The sequence below is a fragment of the Castanea sativa genome, chromosome 5 (genome assembly GCF_040712315.1).
Source record: "Castanea sativa cultivar Marrone di Chiusa Pesio chromosome 5, ASM4071231v1".
Classification (NCBI taxonomy): domain Eukaryota; kingdom Viridiplantae; phylum Streptophyta; class Magnoliopsida; order Fagales; family Fagaceae; genus Castanea; species Castanea sativa.
In genome coordinates this window covers 20,658,061-20,680,578 of record NC_134017.1, presented here as the reverse complement: position 1 = coordinate 20,680,578, position 22,518 = coordinate 20,658,061, and the positions used below count along the sequence as shown (strand labels likewise).

General features: G+C 33.1%; 1 protein-coding gene and 1 pseudogene across 1 annotated transcript; one reads left to right on the top strand and one right to left on the bottom strand.

The window, feature by feature from the left end:
- Positions 1–11,675: 11,675 nt before the first annotated feature.
- Positions 11,676–14,426, top strand: LOC142634894 (receptor-like protein EIX2; annotated as a pseudogene).
- A 4,986-nt stretch (positions 14,427–19,412) lies between these two features.
- On the bottom strand, positions 19,413–20,539 carry LOC142634893 (uncharacterized). Its single transcript, XM_075809139.1, has 3 exons — positions 20,122–20,539; positions 19,638–20,005; positions 19,413–19,529 (listed from the first exon to the last, which is right to left on the bottom strand). Exons 1-3 carry the CDS (start codon positions 20,537–20,539, stop codon positions 19,413–19,415), a joined length of 903 nt encoding a protein of 300 aa, XP_075665254.1.
- Between the last annotated feature and the right edge of the window lie 1,979 nt (positions 20,540–22,518).

The window sequence follows — 22,518 nt, the reverse complement described above, 5'->3', positions numbered from 1 at the left end:
ATACCGGTATATGTTTTTTTGTTTTTGTTTTTGTTTTGGTTGAATTGTGTTAAGTGGTGTCTAAAAGTTGGTAAGCTAAAGTTTAATGTTTACTGTTATTTAAGTTTTAGTTAAAATGACCAGGTATAAAATTATTTATTTATTTATTTTTATAATTATTAATTAAATTATTTATGACGTCACCGGTTCGACCATCGGTCGGACCAGAAAACTGGTAACTAGCCCCTTTTTTCGGTTTTTTCACCGTACTGGTTTTTAAAACCATGGTTGTAGCTTAAGGCTACAACTTCATTCAATATCTTTTTATTGGATATAGATTTTGACAAATCCATCATTGGATTGTGTTTTATTTTTATATCCTCTATGCTTGTAAAATTTCTAGGAGATTAAAGATCAATAACTAAGTTGTTAGTCATTTGTTTAAATTGTAAGTTTTTGTAGTCTAAAATTATACATAAAAAATAAGTTTAAAAATCATATAGTAAATAACATTTGATTGACACAAAATTTAACATGTGTGTTAAGAGTATAAAGAACATACAATCCAACGGTTAGATTTTCAAAATATGTAGCCATACTCATTTTTTTTAAATGGGAGTTGTAGCCAAATTTTGTCATTATTATTTAAATGACACAAATCATAATCTTGTCTTAGGCTACAACCAAGTTTGTAGCCAAATTTTGTCCTTATTATATTATTTAAGTGACGCCAATCATATTCCTATCACACCAGCTTGTTAGTTTTTTGTTGTAAAATTTGTATTAATTTTAGCATTTTTCATTCACTAAATAGTAATTGGGCTATATTTTTATTAATTCATATTATTTTTTATGGAGAAAATGCTAAACTTACTACAAATTTTTTTACGAAAAGCTTATAAACTGATGTGGCAATGATGTGACACTTCAACAAAAGAATAAATTAGTATTGAATTACTCCCTTTGTCCCAGTTTGTTTGTCCTCTATTTCATTTTGAGATGTCCCAAAATATTTTCCTGTTTCTAAAAATACAAGTCAATAATTTACTAATGTTTTTATTATACCCATACTTTATTTTCAAACTATTTAAAAAGAAAACTAACAAATATTTAATAAATCAATCTAATTGTGGCACATTTTTAGTTGCCTTATTAAGAATAACTCTTTTAAGAAGTAGATAAATTTGTTTAAGGATAGTTTTGTAAACTTATACATTTTCATAAGGCAGAAAAAATACTAAATGATGTTCTTTTAAAAAATTTGATTTTTCAAAAATAACAAACAAATTAGGACGGAGGAGTACTTCTTGTGATTTGTGATATATCAATTTAGGACCTATGTAATAAAACTTGTAATAACTCTAATATTTTAGGTTTTCTTAAAAGTAGGAAAAAAATGTACACCTAACTCACATTTTTTCTTTTTCTTAAAAAAAAAAAAAAAAAAACTCACATTTTTTCTTTGTGATATATCAATACTCATATTAGAGTTCATTAGCCTAAATGGCCTAGGCCTAGGGCGGCCTTGCTAACATGTGTCATTATTTTGTCATTTGTAAAAAGCATGCTGCTATGTGGTTTCCTGTACCTTCTTCATCTTTGTAAAGTCATGGACTGGTTGCATCAAGGCTTAAAATTTTTATACCATCTCAAAAAAGCAAAAACAAAAGGAAAAGAAACAGGCTTGAAATTTTTATGTTTAGTTGTTTTCATCAACAGTTCACTTGATGGTTAAGAAATAGTATGTAGCTCGCAGGTGACGTGATGTGTAGGTTTGATATTTTAGAATATGATTCTTTTAGGAAAAAGTTTAACTCAAAACTGGTTTTACTTTAATTTGTCCTTTTTATTGTTATATTTGTAATTTCTGAGCATAAAATTAAAGAGGGTTTTGTTAGCCTCCGTTTGGATAAAAATTATAACTGAAAATTATTTCACTATTCAGCTTATTCTTAGTACTATTCATGGGCCCTACTACATTTTTTGGTACTATTCATGGGCTCCACTGTACTATTTTAACTAACTTTTACCTTTAGCTACAGTACTTTCAGCAATAAATTTTCAATTTCAACAAAATAAGCGGTATTCAAACAGACCCTAGATTCTTTTTAATTATACATTGATTGGGATCTAGAAAATTGAAGCGATATTCAGTTCATTCATATTTTATAGAATGGGGTCCAGTATTCTAATAGACATTCTCTATTTTGTTTTTGTTTTACTTGGAGATTAAAATATTTTTGTTAAGTGTGTTAGCTTAGACAAGGCATATAGTTAATCATTGTTGGTACCTGGAACCTTGAAGTATTTGTGAGAATATGTTTTTTCTAGGCAAAAATACAAAACTGACCTTCTAAGTTTCACATTTTGTAATTTCAGTCCTCTAAATTTTAGTTTTGTTATTTCAGTATTTTAAGTTTCAATTTTTGTCAATGTAGTATTCCGTTAGACTTTGTTAAGTGGTGCCGTTAACTCTTTTGCCTTAACATGACAGTTTTGGATTTTTTGTCCTTTTTTTTTTTCCTGACCTGTGATAGCAAGAAAGCACAAAGCATAAGCTTTCTTCAGCTTCGTTCATACCAAGCTTCTTCAGAGGAATGGAAATCCCAACTATTAGACAAGTCAAAAAGCAAGCCCATATAGGAGACAGAAAAATATAGTCCATCGCCGCCATCGCCACCGAAGGCCTCAGAGTAGTCAAAGCTGGAGCTCTGGACATCGAAGAAGACCTCAGAGCCTTCCTCGTCGACCACCGGGAGATCCAGGACCGAAATGGAAGTGGCGCGTGAGGTATGGAAGCTCTCGAATATCTCGCTGTAGTCCTCGGCGCATGGCGAAAGTGTAGCAGCCACTCTGAACCTCAGCGACCTGCCGTAAACATCATCGTACAAGCTTCCGCCTCTGCCATTGGTATGATCAATTATCTCTACCATGTGGGCAATGGCTACATACAACTCAGAACCATCTTTTGAGTTGAGAGTAGGCTTTAATGCCATGCTCGAGGTAGTAGAATTCCCAGAAAGCATCGCCGACTTGAATACCCGCGATGTGGATCGAAATGCACTCTCTCGTTTTAGGGAAGGGGATGACGTTGTTCTCTTCAATGTTTTCCTTTTTTTTTTTTTTTTGTTTAATAACAGATTTTTATTTTCTTTTAAATATGAAAAAAAAGGACTTAACGGCAACACTTAACAGATATCTAATGGAATACTACATTGGCAAAAATTAAAACTTAAAAGACTGAAATGACAAAGCTGAAAGTTAAAGGACTGAAATGACAAAAATTGAAAGTTATAGGGTTAGTTTTGAATTTTTGCATTTTTTCTACTAGACTCTTACCGAGGTTATAGTTGAATAAAAGACATGAGTAAAGCATGGATTGTGATATTATTATTATTATTATTATTATTATTATTATTGGTTTTAGAAGACTGAGTACGTGTGCTAAGATGGATAACTGAAAAGAACCTTTAAAATAGAATATTGGTATAGATATGTCGATGTGAACTATATATATATATATATATATATATATTCTACGATTAATGGTTCATGTTAATTTTGTGAGACACAGACAGCATTTAGTTTTTGTATTTAGTATTTAAAATGTTTTTGCTAAATTATTTTTGAACTCATGTTCTGATGTAGAAGTCACACAGTCGCAATTGGATGATCTCCCTGAAGGTATCATGAATTTGCATATCCAATAGTAGAGCAAGGATGACCCAACAATGGATTGCCCCATCTCTTCTAGTCTGTCTTTTGATGTTGTGAGATGTTGTCCTTTCTAAACATATGACCAATTGTTGTTATTATTATTATGAAATTTGGACTTGTAATAATAGTCTTATTATTATTATGATTATGGTGAAGAAACAAGTAAGTTTCACAAAGAAGATCACACAAACACGAAATCAGAGAAGATAAAGAAGAGAAAGAAACTGAGAGAAAGTAGAGAGAAAAACAGAGAGAGAGTTAGAGACACTCTGAGAAGAAAACTAATCTGTTATTCACTCAATGAATACAATAATCAGTTACATACATACTCTATATAAAGGGATTACATGGATAAAATAGGATCTAGAACTTTCTAACGACTCTAACTAATTATAACAAACTTTCCCGCCACTGCTGGAGCTTGAACTCACTTGTGCTCTACCAGAAATTCACACGTGCCATACCAGATATCCAAAACGACACCGTTTGAATAAGTGACTCGCACGTGTGTGAGACTGCACGTGTTATCTATCTTCCTTCTTGTTCTGCAAGTGCTCTGCCTTTGTATCTTTATCATATGGAGCTTGGCCCTTGGACTCGTAATATCTTTATTATATTTTGGACTTCATTTATAGAAGTACTTTAATTAACTTTTGATGCTATTTTGTAATTTACATTTTCCGACGGTGGAGGCACCATAGAACTGTGGCATGACTAGGCAACAATTGACTGTGGGGAGTATTGGTTCGTAGCGGTACATGATGGAGACCAAGGGTAATGGACTAGTTAGTTTTGCAATGATTGGCAGAGGGAAGATTGTTGAGACACGCTCCTAAATTCCTTAGGACTAGTACAGATTGTGTTTTGGCACATCGTGACTGTAAGAGTTCTTGTAATCACCATCAACTTAGAGAAACATCTCTAGTAAAAAGCCTTATTCAGATTGCACTGCCCAAAGCTTCAAGGAATACATCAAAGAGGAATTTTTTTTTTTTTTTTTTTGATAAGAAGAGGAAAGATTTTTTTTTTTTTTTAAAAGAGAGTTTTAACCTATGACGTCCGCTTCTAATGATAGCTCTTTTATTATTAGACCAAGACACCAATCAGTTTTTGGTGTAGGTGAAGATTAAACCCCAAATCTCTTATACAACCATTAGAGATTTTACCAGTTGAGCTAGCTGGACCCACAGAGGAAAGTTTCAACCAAGCAAGAAATATATCCCACAGTTTCTTGGTAAAATTACATCCCACAATTGAGGTGGATTAAAATTTACATACCAGATGCCTACCACATAAAAGCCAAGTCTTCACTTAGGTCTTCAACCTAAGATTCGGTGCATGTTACAATTTAATGGCTGTTTTGCGTACAGCACGAAGAAGTAAGTTTTAGACCAAGAACTTTGGCCACACACCCAGGACCTGTATTTGCAGTCCATTTATAATAAAATAACTAAATGTATTTGTAGTCCATTTAATGATTGTTTTATTTACTTCCCAAAATTTGAATTGAACCAAATGTTTCTGACATTCTATGGCACGAATATTACTAAAACAACCTTTGTGTATTATCTGCAATAATGCAGCCCATTTATGCAACCTGAGCAGCAGCCTCCAGTAAATATTCTCACTCTGACTCAGCTATGCCCTTGACTCTTATGTTTTTACTTGCATGTAAATTTTCTGATAATGCTATTTGAATGAACTGTTTCTTAGTGATGTAAATTTTCAGATGACAACAATGAGTCAAGATTACTCTGTGAAGGCATTGTTTCCCATACTTGACACTAAAAGAGGCAATAGTTCAAGCCAATTGGGAGAAGTTCTTCCGGATAATCACTCATCTTTCTCCCCTTAGAGTCAATTTTTAATTTTGAAGCTTCTGAATAATATTATCTGCAATGAGAAAAAAATTGTTTATTCCAAGAAGGAAAAATATGCAACATCAAAATCATGAAACAATTTGACTGGTTATTCTATATTAGATGAAAAACCGAGCAATGAAAACTTTTGGCACCTTGTTCTTCCCGGATGTGTAGATTATTAAGCACATAAAATGTTGCAATGCAACAAATTGAAGTTTCTAAAGATTACTCATTTGGTGAATAGAAGTTTGAAATAAATGGCTCTTCTGTAATCGTTAGTTTAGTGAAACTTGAGAATTCGAAAGTTTTTGAAGATCAGTACACAATGCTCAAGTTGGTTCAGCACTGCTGCATAAAGATGATGGGACAACTCCAAAGATGCAAGCTCAGTTTCTCAGGCAGAAGAACAAAGGTGTTCAATCTGATCCTGTGCTTAGTGTTAGAGAGGAATCCAGAGGATCTGGTAAACTGATTCAGGTGAAGTGTTTTAACCACATAATGCAAATGAAGTAGTTTATGTTAATGTTTCTTTTGATTGTATATGAGACATATTTAGCAAGGAAACTATAAAGAAGGCTGGCTTCTAACACAAAAAGAAGTGCTTCCACTTGTTTACTGCAAAACAATTGAACTTTGACATGGTTATAGGTGACTTGGACAGTTGGACTGTTCGATCACAAGTCATTTTGCCATTTGTTTTTTGTAATACTTCTAGAATCTTCCCTCCTTACTTTGTATGCCTCCTGAAAAAGCATTTCTCTACAGGAAGTGGTTTCCCTAGAATTTTGCATTGGATACCAGAACTATATTAAAGCAGTTGTGTTTGTTTGTGTTTCTTCTATGAAACCAATGAGCTAGAGGCAATTCTTTGACTCACCAAGTTTTTCGTATTGCTTTCTTGTTTAAAATGTCAATTAAGAAATTGGTTTTGGATTTTGTTCAAACCTATGCCCACAGGTTAAAGAGAAGCTTAGTGCTGAAGAATATAAAAAATTTGTGGAATTTATGAAGGCACTTAAGTCTAAAGAAATGAAGATAAGTCAAGTTTTACAATCCACTGTGAGATTATTCTCTGGACCAGAGAGGCTTCATCTTCTTGAAAGGTACTCATTGCTCTTTGATTTTAATACTGTTGGCAGCAATTGCCTATGTGGCTATGCATCTAAAATTTGACTTGAAGGCTGAGGGTTCTTCATAAGATAGTACTTTCTATTAATGCCATGAGTGACATTGATTATGGATGCTATTATTGATGGCATTGGTTGGGTGCTTCATTTAGATACTAGTGTTAATAAAATTCTTTTGGGTTACGATATTGATATTTAAGGACAAAAAAATTATTTACCCTTTTATTTTTATTTTTTTTGAGAAAGTTTCAACCTATGGCGTCCGCTTATGATAATAGCTCTTATAATTAAACCAAGATACCAATCAATTTTTGTTGTAGGCAAAGATTAAACCCCAGATCTCTTATTCAACCATTAGAGATTTACTCTTTCATTTGTGTATTATACTTTCTAAATGTTGCTAATATAGTATGATTGATAAATATTTAAGCCTGAAAATGACAGATGTGACACCTTTTAATTGCTGTTTTTCTATTATATTATGCATAGAATGTCTCCCCTTCCCCTAGTCTTTTTTGAAAATTGAAATATCCAAATTTATTGTCTTCATACAGTTTGTTTCTTATATTCAATAATTGTGGCATTTCCGCTCTCACCCTTGCTATCGTCATTGTGAACAGATTTAAGGACTATCTTCCTGCAAAGTATCATTCTCTGTATGAGCAGCATCTTGAAACAAATAATGACAAACTTTGACGTGCAGTATCGTTCTCTGTATTTTATCCAAGTTTTTAACTTTCATTCAATCTTAAGTAAGCACATTGGGTTTCTAGAACAATATATGAGAGGGATTGGGTATTAGCAGGATAAAGGTTGAGTTTTTCAATCTTGAAAACTCTGGTATCTCTTGCAGGGGAGGTTAATATTTTGCTTTTCATGTATACGGTGCGGCTCAAATAATCAGACAACCCTAATATCCCCATTTGTAAATTTGGCTTGGAAAGCCAAGAGATCAATTTGATGCAGATGAATTGTGTGAGTACTTTTATAGTTGTGGAACTTTGTTTATTAATTGAGATTTGCAATTAGTAATTACATTTTGTGTTTGGTTAGTAATGTTTTGTTGGGCTTACCCACAGTTCTGATGGTTGCTTTTTGTCCAGGAGGAAAAGCATACTTGTATAAGCAACTCTTTTGTATCGTGGTGAGTCCAATCCTATGCTTTGTATGGCTTTAGAAGAAAGACTGTCTACTAAAAAAATGCATGGGAAAAAGGCAACCTCAACTATTGCTTGTGGGCATCCACAATATTTAGTAGTGCAAGAGAGTTTGGATCGCCATGAACTGGAAGAAGAAAGGAATTGAGTAACATATGCATGATTATACTAGCAATATTTCTCATCGAAGAAACGGTTTGCTTTTGGTATTGTTATTATTATTACTGTATAATGAAGGAGAGACATATTATATACTACTTCAGCCCATACTTGTATAAAGCTTTCCTTTTGTTGTATTTTTAGATGTTATTCTTTTGACAATGTACATAATTCCCTTTTGTTGTTCGTGGACAGATTTAAATTAAACCATAGTTTTGTCCAAAGCTTTGTAACTTAACTAGTTGTCAACTTTTGGTGTATTCATGACATTTGGGGTTTAATTCTCTCTCTTCGTTGTAGTTATTGAATTAAAAAAAAAAACCCATAATTTTTAAAACATTCAAATTAAATTAAAATTAAAATAGTCTATTTAGAAAGTAAGGAAAAATCAAAGTAAATTGTCCATGAGACTCATCTGAGGAGTCTTGACAGTCATTATAAGAAGATTAAATTTGCATTAAATTTATAGACAAAGTTTAGTTATAAAATTGATTGTAGTATTATGTTACAATCTTAATAAAATAAATATTACTATATATTTTGAAAATTTAACTATTGAATTGTATGTTCTTTACGCTCTTAATACACAATGTCAAATTTTGTTTGAATTGGATAATATTTACTATATGATTTATAAGCTTATATTTTATGCATAATTTTAAACTACAAAAACCTATAATATAAATAATTTATTGATGACATAGCTATTGATCTTTAATTTTTTAAAAATTTTGCAAGTATGGAGAATATAAATTTGTCTTAAATTTGTTGTAACTATTAAAATTAGACAAAGTTTAGCTACAAAATTAGTTGTAGCCTTAAACTACAAACTTACTTAATATCTTTTTATTGGAAGTGAATTTTGACAAATCTACCATTTGAGTACATATTCTTCTTATATCTTCCATACTTACAAAATTTCAAGAAAATTAAATATCAAAAGTTATGTCATCAACAAATTTTTTAAATTGCAAGTTTTTGTAATTTAAAATTATACATAAAATATAAGCTTATAATTCATATAGTAAATAATATCTGATTGACACAAAATTTAAGATGTGTATTAAGAGTATAAAAAACATGTAATTCTACAGTTAGATTTTCAAAATATGTTATAATATTTATTTTACTAAGTGAGTTTGTAGCCTTAAATTATAACTAATTTTATAACTAAAATTTGTTCATTAAAATTTATAACACAATTACTTTTATAACTAAATTTTACTTTAAATTTTAAATAGCGGTTACAATTTATAACAATTCTTTTCTGATAGTCTAACGTGTTAAAGCCCATTTTAGAAAAGAAAAACAATCTTATCTGGCCTCTATCCTTGTGGGCCGGTTATGGTGCTTCTTGTGTCTCCAAGTAAGCAAGCCCCAAATTATCCGATTATTTAAAAAAAAAAAAAAAAAGTTTACCGACTTGTCGTGTGGAAAAGGAATTGTATGGTTTACAACTTACATTATGACTCACGAATGAGTCACGGGGCGAAAGTGTGTGGAAGAACTTTGGCTTACCGTGTGGGACCGTTAAAAACAAAAAGGGTGATCAACCATTGGAAAAAGGCATACTGAGTGGGAAAGGAGAAAAAAAAGAAGAAAAAGAAGGTTTGTATTATTTATTTAGCATGACTAACGAAATAGACGGACTTCTTCCACTCACTTGAGTCATCATCATTGACCTGATCACTGACCAGACCAATCTATCTAAACTACAGTTGGATCAAACTTGAAAAAAATTTGAATAATGCTAGAAACACATAAAAGTACATAATTTTGTGTCATAATTCGTCATGATGAGTTATGAGTGGTAAAAGTGTATCCTCACATGACTCACTATTATACATCTACCAATTACAACTTACTTATAAAATCAAAGTAAAAGAAAATGTTCACGAATGAGCCAAATTAGCACTATTCTAACATTTAGATATAAAAACCGAAGCTTGTAAATAGGAAAAATAAACTTTGATATCTAATAAGGGAACCACTTTATCTCAAAGAGATTGATTTTATTTGAAACTCGTATTTACCAATTTTGTAATAAAAAATATGTGATGCACATAACAAAAACAATGTTTAAATTTGAACTTGAAATTGAAACTTCTAGACAAAAATTAACAACTCCGCTTTCAAAAGGACACACAAAATCTCTTTAAATTAAAATAAAAAACCCATACCTTCAAAACACTCAACCCGTTAATTAACTACCCTTGGCTAAATCTCAAGTTCTATCACCATATTTGTGCAATCCCCTTGTAGCCTCCAACAAAAGCCATTATGGTCAAAGCAAATCAGCCACTATGAAATCTCAACCCAAGTATTAAAACCCTCCGATTCAACAAACTTGAACCTTTTCCGCTTTTCTACCCTAGTAATCACAAAAGCATACCATTAAAGTCACAAAATTTGAAAGAAAAAAAAAATTAAAAGAGATTTTAATAATGTGAAAATTATACCTCATTGTACTATTTCTTCTTAGAGATAGATTGCTTCAAGGATTTGCTTTTCCACCTACAAACCTAGAAAAGAAAAGAAAATGTTTTATTACACAATGTAATCAAGTTAAAAAATTGCAACTACAGATTTGGAAGTCAAATCAATCAATGATACATAAATCCAAGAGAGAGTTAAATACACTTAAATTGTCCTTTTTGCTAGAAGAATTTATAAATTTATCTCTCCAAAATAATAAAGAAGAACTTATAGATTTATCTCTTAGAAATAATTATAAAAGTGACATAGAGAAAAAGTTGGGATAATAATAAATATTTCTTTCTTAAAGGAGCAGTAATTGTATGTGGCTAAGGTGAATTCAAATATAAAACACATATATTGAATTCTAATGGATTGTGAGCTGAATTTTTTTATTTATGTGTATTTGAAAGTGATGTAGTGGGAGTAGTAAGTTTTATTTTATGAATTTGTCCCTAACTTTTATCCATGCTTAAACATAAGATGTAAAAGTATTTTTGAACCACATAAAATAATACAGAGTCTAACATGGATAACTGGATTAAATGTCAGCCAAGTCTCCCAAAAAATGGAATTGTTTAAAGAGATTAGGAATGAGATAAAGGAAAAAGAAAAAGTAGAAAAAGCAATATGAATCAGGTGACTCCTGCAACGTGGAAAAAGTGAAAAAGTAGTCTTCGCCGAGTGGAAAATGGATCCTAGTGGATAAAGAAAAAGTAGAAAAAGCAATATGAGTCATATGAACCTTTTTACGCTTGACTCAAGAGGCAGGCTACTTTAACTCTCTAGTCCATGCCGTGTTTGGATTCTAACAAGAACTTTCCCTTACCGTGTGGAAAATAATAAAACATTAAACAATGACTTCTATGTTAGTTCTTTAGTGATATATATTCATCGTTAATGCATGGCTTTCGCTTCATAAAAATCCACAAGACTCATCATTATCATTGCACTATCAGTAAAATACTCCATGATGATTAATTATAATCGTACTGTTTTTGTATTTCTTCTTTTGTCCTTGGAGATATTCAAACTGGGTTCATGCTCTGCAAATAATGTGACAGTAAAATGCATCAAAAGTGAAAGAGAAGCACTTGTCAGATTCAAGGAAGGCGTAGGTTCTCCACCTAAGCTTTCTTCATGGGTCGGTGAAGAATGCTGCCAATGGAAAGGCGTAGAGTGTCACAACGACTCAGGTCATGTTACCAAGCTCAATCTTAGCAACCCAGCTGGACGCCCTAGGCACTTTGATTATTACAAAATATATCAATCTTACAAAAGATATCTTTCTTACAAAAGAGGCATCTCCTGTTACTTCTACGAACATTAACGTGCCGTGTCAACGATGCAATTCAAATGCTCGTTATGATAAGGGGTCTGGGAACTTTGCACGGTTGCTCGGTAAGATAACTTTTACTTTGATTCACTTAAAATATTTAAAGGTATTCGAATTCCTGAACTTTTTGGCATGCTAAAGAACTGGATGTATCTAAATCTCTCTTATATATATATGCATCTTTTTCAGGGGATGTTAATTCATCTTTTTCAAGGGATGTCAATGCATCTCTTTCAGGAGAGATTACTCGTTATCTGGGCAATCTGTCGACCCTGACGCATCTTGACCTTGAAGGAAACTACAATTTGTCTACCAAAAACTTGGATTGGGTCTCAAGTCTCTCTTCTTTAGAGTACCTGTATATGGGGGGAGTGAAGATCAATCCTACCAAAGCAGATTGGCTGCATGCAATTAACATGCTTCCTTCCCTTCGGGAGTTAAGTTTATATTCATGTGAGCTTAAACACCTTCCATCTTCCCTTACTTTCCTTAATTTGTCCTCTCTTCGTGTCCTTGATTTATCATACAACCCATTTAACACCTCCATAGATTTATCATACAACCCATTTAACACCTCCATACCTCAGTGGCTGTTTAGTCTTACGAACCTCACAAGTCTTGATTTGACTTTTAGCAATCAAAGTGGAAAAATCCCTGATTCATTTGGGAGACTTGGAAGCTTGGAATACCTATATCTCGGTGGTAACCATTTTTATGGTTCAATTCCAGCTTCTATTGGCAATTTGTCATCCTTGAAGGAGTTGGACCTCTCATATACTGAGATGAATGGAACCATTCCAGAAAGTTTTGGGCAACTCTCAACGCTAGTCAAATTGTATCTCTTAGAAAATTCTTGGGAAGGTGTCATAACAGAAGCTCAATTGATGAATCTCACAAGTCTAGAAGAGTTTGTACTAACAACTAATAATACAAGTCAACCTCTAGTTTTCAAAGTGAAAGACGACTGGCGTCCACCTTTCAAGCTCAAAATTCTTCATCTAGAAAGCTGTCTCATTGGCCCCAAATTTCCTAAATGGCTTCAAGTTCAAAGTGAGCTTACCTATGTCATCCTAAAAAGTGTCGAAATCAATGGCACTATACCTGAGGAATGGTTCTCATTGATATCTTTTAGCCTCACCCACTTGGATCTATCCAACAATCAGATAAATGGGAGCTTGCCACACCAATTAGGATTTCCAAATGTGACTAAGCTATTTCTGCAAAGCAATCTGTTTTCAGGGCCTATCCCATCAAATATTAGTGTTCTAATGCCAAACTTGCAATATTTAGATCTTTCGGAGAACCACCTCCATGGTGAAATTCCCCTGTCCATTTAGAAAATAAAACAACTTAATATTCTTGTCCTCAGGAGAAATAATCTTTCAGGGGAGCTCCCTGATCATTGGAATAAGTCACAAATGGACTTGCGCGTTGTGGATATTTCATACAACAATATACGTGGAAAAATTCCAAGCTCAATGGGTTTCTTAGGAAACCTTTCTATATTAGTGTTGAGCAACAACAATCTTAGTGGAGAAATTCCTTCTTCCTTGCAAAGTCGTTCTATTCTGAGCATGGATTTTGGGGCGAATCGTCTCTCGGGGAATCTTCCGTCATGGATAGAATCAGACATCTTCATGCTACGCTTGCGATCAAATCTATTCAACGGAACCATCCCTAAAAAATGGTGCAATCTTCAGAACCTTCGCATCCTAGATCTTGCACAAAATAATCTCTTTGGGGGAATTCCAAATTGTTTGAACAATTTTACTGCAATGGTTGATCACAACATCTCCGGGTACGAGCCTATTGAGAACTATACAGAGAAAGCATCCATAATGAGAAAAGGAAGAGAGATGGAATATGGTCGCACTCTCCCATTAGTTACCTGCATTGATCTTTCAGGGAATAATTTGACAGGAAGAATTCCTTTTGAAATAACAAGCCTCACAAGATTGGATACGCTAAACTTGTCAATGAATCATCTCTTTGGAAACATTCCCAAGAATATAGGAGACCTGCAGTTGCTGGAGTCACTTGATCTCTCAAACAATAAACTTTTTGGACCTATTCCTGAAAGCATGTCTTCTTTGACTTTCTTAGTCCACTTGAACTTGTCTTTTAACAACTTGACAGGAAGAATCCCAAGTGGTGATCAACTTCAAACAATAAATGATGCAACCATGTACAAGGGAAACCCTTTGTTGTGTGGGCCTCCTCTTCTGACCAAGTGCCCTGGAGATGAAACATCTGATGACCCAACTATTACCGATGCTGAAGACAAACCAAATGGAGATGATTATGAAAGGATATGGTTCTATGCTAGCATCGGACTTGGGTTTGTTGTAGGATTTTGGAGTGTTTGTGGCACCATACTATTGAAAAAGTCATGGAGGCACTGTTACTTTCGTTTCTGTGATGACATCAAAGATAGGATAGCATTGTTAATTGCGTTGAGAGTAGTTCATTTGAAAAGGAAATTTGGGCTGGAAAAAAATTGAAGTCTGTAGATTGGAAATATGGTTTAGTTCTAAATTTGAGGTGTGCACTTGTTTTGTGAAATCTTAAGTTAAATATTTTAAATCTTGATTTTTCAGTTTGAGTTTTTGGTTGTTAGTCATGTGTTTGCCTTTGTAGTTGACCAATTTCATAATTTGCCTATGTTCTTTTCCGTTTTGATTTTCGAGTTTACATTTATGAATTTTAGGATTTTGATTCATTTGAAATTTATATTGGTATTAGAGATAAGACGTAGAAGATTATTTCAAATTTTTTGTTCAATTCATTATTTGTTTGCTTCTTTTGCATTTTGGTTGTGTGGGTAATATGTTTGATAATTTAGATCATCAACTTCTATTTCATATACGATTACTAGTTCAATTGCTTTTGGGTATATATCAGTATCTCAACGGGTGCACAAGAACGCATGTTTGCATCTTAACAGGTCTAAAGAAAAAATTTCAAGCATATTCCTATATTTTATGTGAAATTTACAATTTTACCCCCTAAATAAAATGTTGCTGGTTGCTAAATAAACAGAGCAAGACTCTTACTCTCAATAGGCATAGGGAAACCCGAGTAATCAATGGACAAGGAAAAAAAATCAAGTGGTCAAAGGAAGTAATTCTGATCCAAAAGGTCACCAAAAAAAGAAAGACAGTCTTATTTTGTTGAGTTTGTTGACTGAAAGGAGTAAGGAGAAAGACTGAAAGAGGGACTTAATATTTTTTATAAGTTCTTGCATGTATGATGCATGAGGCGTCATATATATATAAGTATTACCATTTTCTGGACATAACTGATGAGACAAAATATCAAGATTGTGTTTAGTTATATTTTCAAAAAAAAAAAAAAAGATTGTGTTTAGTTATTTGAATTTGGATTTGTATTTAAATTTGAATTTTAAAGTGATAAGTTTAAAATGCCTAAATTTCAAATCTAAATATTGAAAGATATCTTATGGATTTTTAAAAATCTATAGACTTAGAAGTTATTTCAAATTGTATGGTGGATTTTTCAAATCCAAATCTGTGTTCCCAAATCTTGTAATCCAATCTTACACAAAGTTATTCTGTGCATGTTGGATTGGAAAAAAACCGTGCATGGTTCAATCTTCATTGGATTAGATTGTGCCACGTAGTCATGACACTGACATATCCTTCGGGAAAAGTTGATCCGCATGGTTCGTTTGGAATAGTTGCTTAGTTTTTACATACTTGGCATGAGCTGATTTAGACTAGAGTTTATGGGGGTCTTTTCTATACGCCTCTTGTGTTAATATATACTCTATTGGTCGTCTCATCAAGGCAATTATTCTATTCAATTGATACTTTTATCTTCACAATTTGTTTTTAAATTTAAATTTTGGTTGGAAGAGGCATAAAAGTAGCCAGACAGTGATAAGCATTACTTTGGCATTTTATTCTTTTGCCATTTAGTTACATCAAAAATTGAGAAAGAGACTTGGAGCTTTGTTAGCATGCAAATTCCCAAAACAAATTCCCTTTATTAGGTCAAAAGTCATTGGTTAAGTAAAATATTAGACAAAAGGAAAATACACTTTTGGTCTATAGAGTATCTTAGACCCCACAACACTCGACAAATAAACTCCTAATAAGAATCCCTCTCCTTATTTAAAATTCTAACTCTATGACATTGTAGCTAGCATCTGTTGCAGGCCTTTAGTCGCATCTGAACGCAATGACCCTCGGTTACCATGATTGTTCAATTTAGGACTATTATATTAAATTTCTTTTGTTTTGAATTGGGAAGACCTTGTTTCTAAAGGACTTGGTTTGGATCTGTATTAGGTCTTCAATTTTTTGATTTGGTAATACTGATGCCACATCACTTAAAAAAGTCATATTATTATTGTTTGTTGTGAAATTTTAAAGTACTCGCAAGTATATGAATCGTACCGAAGTATAGTTTGACAAGAATGAGGTCGAACCCATAGGACTTGAAAGAATGTAAGAAAATTAATTAAACCTTAACCAAATTAATCCTAATATATTTTAATCAAAATTTATTGTTTTGAAATTATTATAAACTAAGCAAATAATTAAACAAAGCAAAAATGTGATATAAAGCAATAAAAAGATGTAAACAAACAAGAGAAAGGAATTCAGGTTTTGAAATTTGTCTTGTAAGTCATATCAGCATATATTTATGATATATTATTAAAATCTCAATTTAATAATCTAAAGTATGCTCTTCTTCGATTGTTAGGTATAAAATCAAATCATTAATTGTATTCGTCGTCAAACAAATCACAAAAGATATCCAATTTTAAAATCAAAAAATTATAAAACCAAGCATTCGATTAATTAAGATAAATCCAAAATCATGAAAAAAACATGATTGAACTCGTATTAAGAATCCAATCTTAATTAATTGTAATGAAGTAAGAACAATTTAAATCGTTAAAGAACAACTATTATAGAGAAAATCAAATTACACAAATAGCAATGACAATCCTTAACAAGGTTTCATCCTCAACCTTAATTGAAAATTTAGTTACTCATAGTAGATGACAAAAAAACACAAAAACAAAATACTAAGCATTAAACTTGACAAATAAAATAAAGCTAGATTGAAAGAGATAAGTGACAGTGCTAGAGAAAAGCAGGAAGCCATTGGCAGCATTGCCTCTTGCTCCTATTTCCTCTTTTTGCTCCAGCCCTCCATCGTCCTCTGTTTCAGCTTTCTTCTAACCAGCGTTTCAGCTCTCTTCTAGCTAGCCCTCAATATTTTCTATTTCCCACTGTTTATACTTACATTCACATATGCGGTTGAGACCTAAAAGCTCATTATTAAAACCAATGTGACCCAAAAGTAAGTACTCCTAGGTAGATGTTTTGGTGAACAAATCAAGAGGCCCACGTCAAACTTCCAAAGCCCATCTGTACATCTCCCACGCAAACAAGATTTTGTTTGCTTCTGTCTATTTTATTCACCACGTTAGATTAACATTGGCCTCACTCTTTATTTTTCCTTTTTCTTTTCTTCACTCCTTGTTGGACTTGCTAGCCCGTGCTTGTGTAAGTAATTCCCTTGGACTGCTTTTATTCTTTTATTTTATTTTTGCTTGCTTCACTAGGTTGGATCTCTTAAATTGGCTTGACTTTTAGTGTGCAATTGACTCCAAATTAAAAAGTTAGCTTATTTTATTATTTAGCTTATTTTTGCTATAATTCATGGGTCTCATTGTATTTTTTAGTACTATAGATGGTCTTACTATACTATTTCAACTAACTTTTACCTTTATCTATAGTACTTTCAACAAAAAGTTTTCAGTTTCAGCAAAATAAGCGAATTCCAAGTAGACTTTTAATTGACCATTATTCTGCCTCAAATAAAGCCTATTAGCATGTAAACCCTTTATTACCTATAAGAAAAAAATAATAGATAATTACTCACAAAATCACTGAAAAGTAATGCTAAATATGTAAATATGAGAGTAATTTATTGTATATATTTCATGCAAATCACTTTTCCTTTAGATTTGTATCCAAAATAATAATAATAATAGTACTCATTTGGAAGTTAAAATCTAAAGGGACCAAAAACACTTGCATGATAAATTTTAAGGGCTAATGGTGTATTTTAGCCTAAATTATAATAAAAGTTACTTTTATATACATAACTAGCCACGAATCCGCACGTTGGGCATGATAATTATTTTATGGTGGTTTTATTAATATTTTTTTTTACAATTTAAACTAATTTAATAAAGAGTAATGTATTTCATAATCATATTTTTATTTATTATAGGAATAGTCATAAATATAATATAGGAACCATCATAAATCATAAATATAAATTTTGTTGTACTAAAATGAAAAAATTACAATTTTTCACAGAAATTCAAAAGACAAGTTAATGAAAATATTTATTTTTTAATAAAATTTATGTATAACATTTTGTGAATTATGAAAAAAAATATAAAATTTGGAAATTATTATTTTAGTTTTAAACAAACTTTCTTAAACCTTATTTTTTTCTGTTGCCTACATTCCAAAACACCGTAAAATGTAACTAAGAAAACTAATAAAATTTAACAATGATTAATTGGACCAATTAGGAAAACAATTTGTTGTAATTTCATCCACCCAAAACATATTATCAAATAAAAATTATTAGCAAAATCTAAGAATTAAATTTCCATAGATGCATTGTTATAAAATAATTATAATAAAATTGCAAAAGCTAAAATTTGTCACCCATTTGATTTTTTTCGTTTGGTTAACCTTTGCTTTTCTCTAAATAAATGGTATTATAGTATACTTCTAATACAACTATTAAAAGTATTTTATCTACCACAAAGGATTAAAGAATAAACAAAAATTAGTAAAGCCTCATAGTTAAACATCTAAATATGCACTATAAAAAATCATGCTATGTAATAGAAGAAATAACAATTTACAATAAATACCAAATTATCGGAATTATGCTATGTAATAGAATAATATTATATTTTTATATGCTATATTTAATTCTTTATAACACAATAGGATAACACTTAACAATCAAAGAGAACAAAAAAAAAAAAAAAAAAAAAAAGAAAACAAAACTAAATCGCATTAATCCAAAGTAGAGTTTTAAAAAATAGAAAAAAAAAATATCAACCTAAAGTAGATATGCAAGAAAAATAAAAAATCCACCAAAAATTTGAGAGAGAGAGAGAACATTTTTGTTGTAAGGGAAAACTATGCATAGAATGAAAGAGATAATGACAAATTTATAGTAAAAGGTTGTGAATAAGAAAAGACAAAAATAAAGGAAGATGAAGGGAAAAAGGAAGAATAATATTAATTTAGAGGGTAGTGAGGAGATGAAAATGTAATGAAGGAAAAAAAGTTGGAGAAATAGTGAGGAGATAAAAAGATAAGGGAGAGAGAAAGGTTGGAGAAGTGTAAATATTAAAAAAAAATAAAAGTTAAAAATAATTATAGGAAAATTGAAAAAAATAAGAAGATAATGACGTGAACACTAATGTGGCTCAATTGGAGCGTAGCAACAATAAATGCTACGCTTAAGTTTTTTTTTTTTTTTTTTAAACTAGAATCAATTCATTCATTAAAGAGAAATATGACAAGACTCAAGAGTACAAAGCATCTCTGGCCGGAGGTGGGCCTTCCTCCAACCAGACCATTTCACCCTCTTTCAACCCAGCATACTTAGCAAGTGAGTGTGCCACAGTATTGGCTGTCCTCACCTAGTTAACATGAAAAGTTCTAAAGCCCCTCCCTATACATTTGATATCATCATACACAAATCCAAGCCTAGCTCTATTAATACCTGTCGAGGAAATTGAGTTCATAACAGAAATGTTATTTCCCTCAAGTGTGACATCCCTGAATCCCAAATCCACAGCAACTTCCACTGCCTTCCGGCAAGCCAAAGCTTCTGCCTCATCGCTGTTTTGAACTAATGGACGTCTTGCCGAGACAACAGCCATAGTCTCCCCCCTTTCATTTCGAATCACAACCCCAAACCCTGAAGCCTTCTGCCTTGGGAATATTGTTGCATCGACATTTATTTTATAGTTCAGCCCCGTACGTGGCTTCCATCTCTCCAGCTGTTGCATCGATGAAGATGGCAGTGGAACAGAGAGATAAGACTGAGCATCATGGTAATCATGCAGCATTGTTTCAGCTTTTTGAACTAGCACAGATGGATCCTGAATTGTACCTCCATGAAAAATAGCATTTCTTTGATTCCACAAAACCCAGCACTGAACTAAAAACAACTCCATATCTTCCTCAGCTAACCGATCCACTAACAACTCAAATAACTTCACCACTCACCCATTAACGTGGGACACTTCTGCAAACTGATCCTACTTCCAGCGTAAACATCCTGGGCTACACCACACTCCCACATCACATGTATTATTGATTCCACCTCTTGCTTGCATGCCTCACACCCCCTATCCTCCACAACCTTTCTGTGAAATAGGTTCTCCCTTGTAGGCAGAATATTTTGGCATATTCTCCACCCAATTGCTTTTATTTTATTTGGCACCTTATACTTCCATAATTTTGGCCATACCATCTCACCCTTCTTCAAACCCGATCCTTCAAGTCCTCCATTCTCTTGCTGTTGCAAGCCACAAGCTATATAATATCCTGATCGCACTGAATAATATTTGTTTTTGGTATGGTGCCACATCAAGGTATCCTGCACCGGCCTTCTACTTAATGGAATTCGTAAAATGGCCTCCATGTCATCTCAGTGAAAATTGGCAGCAATAAGTTCCCTGTTCCAGTCATGAGTACTCCAATCTAAAAGATTTGCAACTCACTACTCCCATTCCTCATTAAGTGGTGGGTGCAAAACCTTATTTGTTGGATAGTTCGGGATCCACCTATCCTTAACCACCCTTATGCTAACTCCATGTCCCACCCTCCAACAACAACCCTTCTGCAAAATTGGTTGCGCTGCTATCAAGTTTTTCCATACATATGAACTATTAGGTGTTAATATCATATTTTGTCTGCCCTCGATTTGCATGCCAGACCTTGAAAAAACCAAAAATATTATTTTCTTTCCATGGGGCCGCAAGAATAGCTGGAATGAAATGGCGTAACCCATTCGGACACCGGAGCACTCAAAGTGCCTCTTTCAACCAAAATGACCAAAACGCCCTTGGTTAACCCTAGGTTGACCGAAAGTCAAACAAGGTCAAAATCTTCACAAAACAACATTTTTCATGGTTTTGCATCAAACTCAAGCTTCTCTAAGATTTTTGGCAACTTTGACTAAGTTTGACCTAGAGTTGACTCTTGGTGGGCTCAAAAACCCTAATTTTGATCTGGTCGTCAGAACGAGTTGAACCCAACGCTATTGCAAAGATGATCAAATTCTCATTCCAGTGACTATTTATGGGTCGAAATTGGAGTTAGAATAGTTGAGATATCATGAAAGCCGGGTTAACACACCGATTGATGCACCACTAACTTCTAGGAGCCATAACTTTAAAGGGTCGCCTCGTAAAACATGTCAGGGCTATAAAAGGCCCCAGGCACCTCCAGACAAAAAAAAAGGAGACTTTTCTGGGGTTTTGCTCTTTGCCTGGACGTCTTCTGCACATTTTTCCTCTCTTCCAAACACAAAAAAAAACATTGAAGCCTTTTGATTCTTCCTTCTTCACCAAAAATTCAAGGTATTGTTCATATACCCAATCTTCTTTTCCTTGGTTCTGCACCTTGGATTTGGGGTTTAGGGGTGTGGACGTAGCTTTTTAGCTACTATCCACACCCCTAACCTTCTAAATCTTTTTCTAGCATTTATCTTGCTCTTTTTACCTTAATAACATGATTTATTGCTTTATCTAGCTTGCTCTTTGCTTTGTTTTGCCTCTAGCATGTTTTTGGTTTTATTTCCATGTTTGTTCATGTGCTAGTTGCCTTTTCTTCATGCTTTATGCTTTATGCCATGTTTAAATCCTTCTTTCTTATGTGTTGATGTTTGGGTCTACATGCTCACATACTTGATATTATGTCTCCAGTCATGCCTTGTTTAGATGTACATGTTTGTATGCATGTTCTATGCTTCTATGCCTATGTCTATGCCTTCACATGCTTGTACGCTTGGATTTGTGTTCCCATGCTTTTATGCTTACATCCACATGCTTAGATGTACATTTACATGCTTACAAGCATATTTCCATGCTTATTTGTGTAGATCGGTGTGTTTACATGCTTAGACCGATGTTCACTACATGCTTTATGCCATCATCAATGTGCTTGTGTGCTTCACGCCATGTTTATTTGCTTAGGCCTAGACCTTGTTTGTAATGCCATACGCTATTGTAGCCCTTTTGTTCCTTTTGTTGCATTTTCTTGTGTTTTGGCCTAATGGTTAGGACTCGATCAAGACCCTATGGTCTTTGTCATCATCCATACACCAAGCCCCACATCAAAGTGTTTGGATCATCCTATTTGCATGTCTATGCTTGCTTGCTTCTATGCTTTATGCTTGTGTTAGCCTCTCTAGTTCTAGGCTTTGCCATGTTTGGCGCCTTCCACGGGCTTGACCTTGTGTGGCTACATCCGATGCCCATGAGGCCTTGTTCGGATGTAACCATTTGGGAGGCATCTCCAGATGCCGGGTTGCTCCGTGCCTACCCTTCCCTTTCCTGCTTTGCGCGATGCTATGCTTACCATGCTTGTTTGTGCCACCCATTGACTTTCTATGCATCT

What these genes read in the sequence shown, in the direction of transcription:
- LOC142634893 (XM_075809139.1), bottom strand. Translation starts at nt 20,539, where the DNA reads ATGGAGGCCATTTTACGAATTCCATTAAGTAGAAGGCCGGTGCAGGAT. An exon ending in GAAGTGTCCCACGTTAATGG is followed by an intron (nt 20,006 to 20,121) that starts GTGAGTGGTGAA and finishes TTTTTCATGGAG; the next exon opens with GTACAATTCAGGATCCATCT. An exon ending in TTGAGGGAAATAACATTTCT is followed by an intron (nt 19,530 to 19,637) that starts GTTATGAACTCA and finishes CATGTTAACTAG; the next exon opens with GTGAGGACAGCCAATACTGT.